The sequence below is a fragment of the Salmo trutta genome, chromosome 13 (assembly GCF_901001165.1).
Source record: "Salmo trutta chromosome 13, fSalTru1.1, whole genome shotgun sequence".
NCBI classification, from domain to species: domain Eukaryota; kingdom Metazoa; phylum Chordata; class Actinopteri; order Salmoniformes; family Salmonidae; genus Salmo; species Salmo trutta.
Window position 1 is genome coordinate 64425973 of NC_042969.1, and position 9948 is coordinate 64435920.

General features: G+C 42.2%; 1 protein-coding gene across 2 annotated transcripts in view; it reads left to right on the forward strand.

Moving 5' to 3' along the window:
* Window positions 1-9266, forward strand: part of LOC115206309 (calcium-binding protein 8) — a 58416-nt gene extending 49150 nt beyond the window's left edge. For both annotated transcript variants that reach the window (XM_029773097.1, XM_029773096.1), the window contains exons 5-6: window positions 6390-6546; window positions 8806-9266. In XM_029773097.1, the coding sequence (XP_029628957.1) occupies window positions 6390-6546; window positions 8806-8933 (285 nt within the window). In that variant the 3' untranslated portion in view covers window positions 8934-9266. The remainder of the gene's footprint in view (window positions 1-6389; window positions 6547-8805) is intronic.
* Window positions 9267-9948: the final 682 nt, after the last annotated feature.

The following is a 9948-nucleotide window of genomic DNA, read 5'->3' on the forward strand; positions in this document are numbered from 1 at the left end:
CATTGGGGATAGTACAGAATAAAGAAACAGAAAAACTCAGGGGCTGAGGAATTCAAATGCACAGCTTCCATATCAGCTTCATTAGAGATAACATTGCAATGGAGGGAAAAGAGGAGACAGGTAGAGAAAACATTTTGACGGAAGAATATGGAAAATATAGTTGTGTTTGGTGAAAAAATGGGAGAATATTCCCTATTATATGCTGGTGCTTCATTGATGCTTCTTCCTGTGCCTTGCATAAAGTAGAAGCAGTACACATGGGGGTGCGGGGTGAACTTCACTCTGTCTAGTCTGGCTGTATTGGACCCGTGGTGTTCAGACCAGCAGGAGGAATCAGGTTAATGTGTCACAAATTGCCTTTAAGTGGATTGATGTGCAAAGTGGTCAGAATACATCGACATAGTTAGTCTGCTCCAGACAGTGGATTCAGTCGGAGAGTGCCAATTTCTTTTCACTGGTCACAGTGCGTAGAACCCCATCCCCATCCCTCTCACACTCTGTCTCTGTCTCTCTTTGTCTCTGCCTCTCTCTCTATATATTTTTTTTCTTTGTCTTTCTTTATCTCCCACCATCTCAATTAAATGCCATTTGATTTACTATGGATGCTACAGCAGACATGGATTGTCATTAGCACACCATGGTCGACTGTCTGACTTCTGTGACTCGTTGAAATGGGTTCAGTCTTTAGCCTGTCATATACATCCGACAGAGCCTATCTTTTGGGAATTTACTCCGGTCTTTTTTTAATTAACTTTTATTTCACCTTTATTTAACCAGGTAGGCCAGTTGAGAACAAGTCCTTTATTTAACCAGGTAGGCTAGTTGAGAACAAGTTCTCATTTACAACTGCGACCTGGCCAAGATAAAGCAAAGCAGTGTGACACAAACAACACAGAGTTACACATGGAATAAACAATAAACAAGCCAATAACACAATAAACAAGTCAATGACACAGTAGAAAAAAAAGAAAGTCTATATACAGTGTGTGCAACAGGCATGACGAGGTAGGCAATAAATAGTAAACAATTTAGCAGATTAACACTGGAGTGATAAATGAGCAGATGATGATGTGCAAGTAGAGATACTGGTGTGCAAAAGAGCAGAAAAGTAAATAAAAACAGTATGGGGATGAGGTAGGTAGATTGGGTGGGCTATTTACAGAGGGATTATGTACAGCTCAGATAGCTGATGTTTAAAGTTGGTGAGGGAAATAAAAGTCTCCAGCTTCAGCGATTTTTGCAATTCGTTCCAGTCACTGGCAGCAGAGAACTGGAAGGAAAGGCGGCCAAATGAGGTGTTGGCTTTGGGGATGATCAGTGAGATATACCTGCTGGAACGTGTACTACGGGTGGGTGTTGTTATCGTGACCAGTGAACTGAGATAAGGCGGAGCTTTACCTAGCATAGGCTTATAGATGACCTGGAGCCAGTGGGTCTGGCGATGAATATGTAGAGAGGGCCAGCCGACTAGAGCATGCAGGTCGCAGTGGTGGGTGGTATAAGGTGATTTGGTAACAAAACGGATGGCACTGTGATAGACTGCATCCAGGTTTCTGAGTAGAGTATTGGAAGCTATTTTGTAGATGACATCGCCGAAGTTGAGGATCGGCAGGATAGTCAGTTTTACTAGGGTAAGTTTGGCGGCATGAGTGAAGGAGGCTTTGTTGCGAAATAGAAAGCCGATTCTAGATTTGATTTTAGATTGGAGATGTTTACTATGAGTCTGTGTCACGTCCTGGCCAGTATAAGGGTTAATTAGTATTGTAGTTTGGTCAGGACGTGGCAGAGGGTATTTGTTTTATGTGGTTCAGGGTGGTGTGTTTGGTTAAAGGGTGTTTGATTTAGTATTTCCGGGTTTTTGGTTGATGGTCTATGTTTATGTATTTCTATGTGTAGTCTGGTGAGTGTGTTCTATGTTTGGTTAATTGGGGTTGGGACTCTCAGTTGAAGGCAGGTGTTGTCTATCTGCCTTTGATTGAGAGTCCCATATATTAGGGTGTGTTTGTTAGGTGTGGGTGATTGTTCCGTGTTTAGCGTAAGTAAGCCTAACAGGACTGTCAGTTTATCGTTCGTTTTCTTTTTTGTTGTTTTGTATTTGTGTTGATTTAATTAAATGTTCAAAATGAACAACTGCACACCTGCTGCGTATTGGTCTACCTTTTCCGATGACGATTTCGCATTATCATCAGAAGACGAAGATATTTGTGACAGTCTGGAAGGAGAGTTTACAGTCTAGCCAGACACCTAGGTCTCCTTCCCTCCCCTCTGCTTCTTCCTTCCTCGTAACCACTCACTCTTAAAGGTCACTCACTCTGCCAGGCAGCAAATAAATACAGAGAGAGAGAGAGAGAGAGATAGAGACTGGTGCTGCTCATGAATGGTAATATGGACTTACAATACAACTCATGTTGTCCAAATGCAGTATCTTGGACCAGGTGGATTGGAATACTGCCCGTGTTGTGTGACATACCTGATCGGTAATGTGAAACAAGGTATTTGAACATGTCAAGCTCTTTCTGTCAAGTGGTTTAAAGGTTGGGGAGCTCCACTTTCCTTATAAAGGTGTCGTTGTCCCCCTCCTCATTCTGTTGCATGCTCCTCATACTAATATATTACCAATACTTCAGCAATGTCATCAATTCACTTTATATACAGTACTAGCACACACTTAGAAATGCAAGCCCAATACATTGAATCAGTCTAAGATTGAATGATTAAATTATAAGTAGTACGATTCAAGTGTGGATATTGGGACAGAGACTACAATATACTGCATCATTGTCAACTTGATAATTTATTCTACCTTATTTACATATTTCCCAGAATGCCTTGCCTTTGGTGGGAATTATAGTTACCATAGTTACCACCCATTACTATTTGTTAGCGACAAAGACATGGTTGTTGTATTCAATGGTTTTCAGTACTGTAGCCTTCACCAAGTGAGTGTCTAAGTGAATATGTTATCTTTAAAATGAAACTCTTTATGACAATACATAACATACAGTGGGGGAAAAAAGTATTTGATCCCCTGCTGATTTTGTATGTTTGCCCACTTACAAAGAAATGATCAGTCTATAATTTTAATAGTAGGTTTATTTGAACAGTGAGAGACAGAATAACAACAAAAAATCCAGAAAAACGCATGTCAAAAATGTTATAAAATGATTTGCATTTTAATGAGGGAAATAAGTATTTGACCCCTCTGCAAAACATGACTCAGTACTTGGTGGCAAAACTCTTGTTGGCAATCACAGAGGTCAGACGTTTCTTGTAGTTGGCCACCAGGTTTGCACACATCTCAGGAGGGATTTTGTCCCACTCCTCTTTGCAGATCTTCTCCAAGTCATTAAGGTTTCGAGGCTGACGTTTGGCAACTTGAACCTTCAGCTCCCTCCACAGATTTTCTATGGGATTAAGGTCTGGAGACTGGCTTGGCCACTCCAGGACCTTAATGTGCTTCTTCTTGAGCCACTCCTTTGTTGCCTTGGCCGTGTGTTTAGGGTCATTGTCATGCTGGAATACCCATCCACGACCCATTTTCAATGCCCTGGCTGAGGGAAGGAGGTTCTCACCCAAGATTTGACGGTACATGGCCCCATCCATCGTCCCTTTGATGCGGTGAAGTTGTCCTGTCCCCTTAGCAGAAAAACACCCCCAAAGCATAATGTTTCCACCTCCATGTTTGACGGTGGAGATGGTGTTCTTGGGATCATAGGCAGCATTCCTCCTCCTCCAAACATGGCAAGTTGAGTTGATGTCAAAGAGCTCCATTTTGGTCTCATCTGACCACAACACTTTCACCAGTTGTCCTCTGAGTCATTCAGATGTTCATTGGCAAACTTCAGACGGGCATGTATATGCATTCTTGAGCAGGAGGACCTTGCGGGCGCTGCAGGATTTCAGTCCTTCACGGCGTAGTGTGTTACCAATTGTTTTCTTGGTGACTATGGTCCCAGCTGCCTTGAGATCATTGACAAGATTCTCTCGTGTAGTTCTGGGCTGATTCCTCACCGTTCTCATGATCATTGCAACTCCACGAGGTGAGATCTTGCATGGAGCCCCAGGCCGAGGGAGATTGACAGTTCTTTTGTGTTTCTTCCATTTGCGAATAATCGCACCAAATGTTGTCACCACCTCACCAAGCTGCTTGGCGATGGTCTTGTAGCCCATTCCAGCCTTGTGTAGGTCGACAATCTTGTCCCTGACATCCTTGGAGAGCTCTTTGGTCTTGGCCATGGTGGAGAGTTTGGAATCTGATTGATTGATTGCTTCTGTGGACAGGTGTCTTTTTTACAGGTAACAAGCTGCGGTTAGGAGCACTCCCTTTAAGAGTGTGCTCCTAATCTCAGCTCGTTACCTGTATCAGAAGCTTCTAAAGCCATGACATCATTTTCTGGAATTTTCTAAGCTGTTTAAAGGCACAGTCAACTTAGTGTATGTAAACTTCTGACCCACTGGAATTGTGATAGTGAATTATAAGTGAAATAATCTGTCTGTAAACAATTGTTGGAAAAATTACTTGTGTCATGCACAGAGTAGATGTCCTAACCGACTTGCCAAAACTATAGTTTGTTAACAAGAAATTTTGGAGTGGTTGAAAAACAAGCTTTAATGATCCCACCTAAGTGTATGTAAACTTCAGACTTCAACTGTAGGTGGTTCCAGCGTGGGAATGAAAGCAGTGTAGACACACGATTTCTTGGAGAGAATAACCGGGTGGTCCAGCTTGAATTCACCCTCTTAGACACAGCTACTTATCCGTAGCATAGATTGCTAAAAGGTTCCTTTGTCTTCTTCAACCTCGTGTTGCATTTTGGGGTTGCTGACTACTCAGACCTTGATGTTAATTCTTGGGTCAGAAATGGGCGTTTCTGCCTTTAGGACAAGTTCTCTGGGTGTAACTAGTTACAAGGCAAGTTCTGGATTTTACTCAGATCCAATTTAGACAACTAACTTCACATTTCATCTTTACAAAAACCTTAGCTTTGATCTGGACGTTTTCCACACAATGTACAGTACAGTATGCAAACAACAGGTACATATTATGAAAACTCTTCAAGTTACAACATTTTCGTTATAACGTCATCATTTAACTTTTAATAACATAACAAAAATGAAATTCATTTTCATATTCCGTCTATCGTCATTACTACCATTTTGGCTGACAAAACATATTGTCCCAAAGTCCATTTATTGCATTTTACTGTTCTGAGGTAGGATCTCCATAGGCCCATCATACATTCCATTCCTCCACAGTGAGAGGACAAAGGGATTTTGTCTGCTGCTTTAAGATTTACAATGGGCGTGAGGTGTCATAAAACCCCCCACCTCCATACCTCTCGATCTCTCTCCCTCTGGCGGGTGTGAGAGATGTCTCTTGTAGGGGTGTGGTCCATGGTAATCTGACCCTGACAGGCCAGTCATGACAAGGGTTTACTGATGCCTTAGTTCTATTAGCTATATTAACTATGACGTTACTTTAGCTAATATAGTGACAACGATATAGGCCGTGTGTAGCGGTCAGAGATTATGATATGGTTTGGCTTGGAAAGATTTTTTTGCCTGGTCACAGACAGAAGATGTATTGTGCATTGAAGTCCACAAGCGAAGAGAAAAGGTGAGAGGAGGAATGCGTATAGATGTGAGAAAGAATACAACGTGGTTGCTATGAAAGTGAACAGTGTTTACGTGTGATCAGGGGTATGTTCATTCCGCCAACACTGTTGAAAAACGTTTCTTAAACGGAAGCAAACAGAACGAAACGGGGATAAACATACCTGAATTTGTGCAATAGAAACTCTTGTTTGCAACTGTTGGACTAATGATTTCAGCTAGATGCAGGCAAGAGTGTGCAAGGCAGTATTGAATGTGTCACTGTCTGTCCATATGTCACTGTCTTTCGCCTCAAATTTTTCTATCGACCTGTGTGCACTTACGTTGTAAACTTTTATTCATAGTCTAGGTTGTAGCAACCTCATTATGGATATAGGGGAAATTAGAGTATCATGTAGTAGCCTAAACCTATGAATGACAGTCATTCAATATGCTTTAATAGAAATAAGGCCATGCTCATAAAAAAAAAGAATCATCCTCCATCCTCCATCATCTTAAACGGCACTGTATTGAAGTATGAAAATGGTTACAGAAATAGTTGCATGATTTGCATCCATCAGACAAAAGGTATCCCTGTAGAGTAATCAATACTGTTTTATACCTTTTGTAAAACTGAAAATAATAATAACAAATGTACAATTGATTTGGGAACCTACATTCCAGTACCCCAGTGTCTATGTAGCAAAGGAAAGTTTGTTGTTAGCTTTCCCTCTCTTCAAAACATTTACCTCACTACTCTTTTCCTGCCCTTTCCTCCCCTTTCCTCCCCCCTACAGTTTGACATGCAGCGCATCACCCTTGAGGAGCTGAAACACATCCTGTTCCATGCCTTCAGAGACCATCTGACCATGAAGGACATCGAGAACATCATCATCAACGAGGAGGAGAGCCTCAATGAGAACTCGGGACACTGTCAGGCAGACTTTGAAGGAAGTGAGTAGAGTAGATTCTGTAGTCTATGGAGAAAGAAGGAGGGAGGGTGGTGTGTCTGTTAGAGAGAGAGAGAAAGAGAGAGAGAGAGAGAAATGCTAGCTGTCATTGGCGGAGCAGAGCGTGCTGCACACCCATCCTCCTGTCAGGACGGATCTGACTCCATTACTGTCATAGACTCCACCTGCTGATTTATTGATTGAAGGTGTTTATGGTGTAGGAAGTCATGTGGTCCCCTGGGCTATGGCTAGCAGTGATTAAATATGCATAGCCTGGCTCTGCAAAAATGTGTCTTCAGGAAGTTATGAATACCGCAGCAGCAGAGAAGGGTGTTTAGGTTGATATGAATCTTTATTTTTTGTTTGTTATTATGTTGTTCCACAAAAAGAGTGACTTTTGTGTCCCTTTGATATTTTAAGTAGACATTTTGTACCAATATTGAATTTTAAAAGCCTGCTATATTAATTGAAGTGCCATTTAATATAGACAACATGGAATATTCAATAAATCAGATTTTCTATATGAATAAAGGCTTGCTAAAGTGCCAAAATCTTCTAGGAAGAGCAAAACACATCAACCCTGTTACCCATAGATAGACAAGCTGGAAATGTTTTAGCAATTTAATTGTTTTGGTTCAGCTTGCATTCAATTACCACTCCCTGTTGCACACAAACTTCCATTCCCCCAATCACAATGGGATTTATGGCTGATTTAGGATGCAATCGTCAACCTGTTACGGTCAACTTTGTGACTTTATTTGGCATTTAATAGGCACTTACTATAATCAAATAACATTTTATTGGTCACGTACACATATTTAGCAGATGTTATTGTGGGTGTAGCAAAATACTTGTGGTGTAGCGAAATGCTTGTAAAGTCTAGTTTTAAATTTAATCTCTTGAGGGGAAAACATGTTTTTTATGAAGTCGAACATGTGCTCTTTTTGACAGAATGTTAAAATTAGGTGAAATCAAAAGTATTTTTGGACTAAGTTACACTTTTCAAAAGGCACTGTAGAACAACCCTGGAACGACCCTTTTCAAAAGGCACCGTGGAACGACCCTATTATGTCTGTAGTGAAGATAATACAACAGTTGAATGTCAGGAGCAGGAGACCAGAGTTCAGATGAGTAACAAAACAAACATTTAAGCATTTCCCCTGATGTTCTTTGAGTATAACTACTCACACCTTCCCCAGTAAGCTGTTGGTTCTGTAGCCTTTCAGGTTAGAGCCACTCTGAGGTCATTCTCTTTTTAATCTCCTTCTGTGGCAGTCTGAGACACACTGCTCCTTGTGAAACTGGAAAGACTGTGTGATGCTGCAGAAACAAAATGGCCTCTCATGGTAGATTTACTGCTGTAGGAGTGGCAACAGATAGCAGGGCTGGATATGGTTTGTAAGGAGCTTTATTAGGTGCAAATCTATACATTTTAGCTCATTTAGATTACCCAAGTTTACTTTTGTGTCAGTAGTGATGATTTCAGTGCTTTATGACATCAGAGTTATAAATAGCTTGTGAGAGTGAGAGAGTGAGATGTAAAGGAGTCGGGGACGGGCTACACAGGACTCTGTACCTGCAGGTCATTGGCCCAGCCCACCTAATTACCACGGTTACCACGGCCCCATAACCCAGCTCCGCTGTTACCAGGTCACTGATTGGCCAGGGGGAGGGAAACTTGCTGACTTACCATTCTATGCCGGTGGGAAACTGAACCGGATAATGATATCACAGCCTAAAGTTGGCTTGGCTTTCAAGTGTGTGTGCGTGCATATCTGTCCATATGTACTATATATTTGTGTCAGTTCTATTTTCATCTCGGGTCCCACTGCGCTTCGGATACAAACACAAACACATCATGTGACAAAGAGCAGAGCCTCAGCTGCTGCATAGGATTAATCTCACCTCTGCATTCTCTCTGCCAGAGTCACACTCCCCCTACCACTCACTCCCTCCTTTCCTTTCTTCCATCCCTCCCTCATTCACTTTCCAATACAAATAACTAATTTCGCCAACCTAAATCAGATCCCACCTAAATCAGGTGATTCAGAAGAGAGGCTGGTGCAATTTGTTTAATAGTAATTTCTCCCCATCAACACTGCAGAAAATGACTTAGTATTAGGCTTTCTCTTTTTTCTTTTCTTACAACAGTGAACGGCAAATGGCAAGAATGTGATGTGCCAGCTTGAAATGGATTTTGGTAATAAACCTCTATGCACCTTTATCTTTCTTTCTCCCTTCCCCCTTTTCTCTCTTCTATTAGTCCATTCTAAAAATAAGAACCGGCAGACGTGTGTGAGGAAGAGTCTGATCTGCGCCTTCGCCATGGCCTTCATCATCAGCGTCATGCTCATCGCGGCCAATCAGATGCTGCGGAACGGCCTGGAGTAGCCACACCCAGCCACGCCCACTGTGAGCGGGAAAAACTAACCTGCATGTGCATGATGAAAGTGGGTGAGGTCATTTCCTGTTTCTTTAGAAAGAAAAAAAAACGACTTCAAAAATGCCTCACTGATGGTGACAAAAAAAACAAAAAACACTGACTGATAAACCATCAGATTTTTCTGAGTGGATGACAGTCCGACGTCCATCGACACTGAGAAGCCAGCATGAGGAGTCCAGCGAGACCCCTCATTACCCCATTACTCTGGCAGGGACATTCAAGGGCTGACTTTCGCTTACTCTGCTGTCTCTGTTCCCTAATGCAATAAAGACACAAGTACAGGAGTTCAGTACTCTTCCTCTCTTCCCTACCCAGAGTCTTCATATGAAGGTACCTTGGAATTCAATTTGAACTTCTTGCCTCAGAACGCAGAATCATGGTGGATTGAGACATGCCCTCAGTGTATTTGTACAAGGCAGCATCCTTGGGGATTGAGACATACCCTCAATTGGATCTGTGTGAGAGAGAATTGAGCTGTGCCTCCTGCAGTGCAGAGAGCCTGATTAGCTACAGGACGCACCGCTGCAGTCTGGCTACGCACACACGCTCTTACGCACGCATCTACGCATGTACTTCCACACACACAAACACACACACACACAATAATTGGCCTGTTATTCTAGTTTCCTGAGGGCGGGTGGAAGCCAGCTCACCACTGGAGCATACAGTAAGGCTCTGGATGCGACAGGCATGATGGTGCCGTCTGCTGTAAGGCTGTTGTTTAAGCTCTTCTAGAAGCTTTCATCCAGAGTTCCGGAGTGAAATCGGTGGGTATTCCTGTGCCCAAATTCCTCACTGTTACTGTATCTGTGTACATTCCCAGTGCTAAACAGAACAGTGTTTGAAAGACCATAGCTGTGAAAAGTCTGGGCTGTACTGTACCTATGATCTAATTCCTCTTGAGGTAGGTAGGTCTGAACTCCTGTATTGTATTGACTCTCATGGTAATATTTAAACCACCTA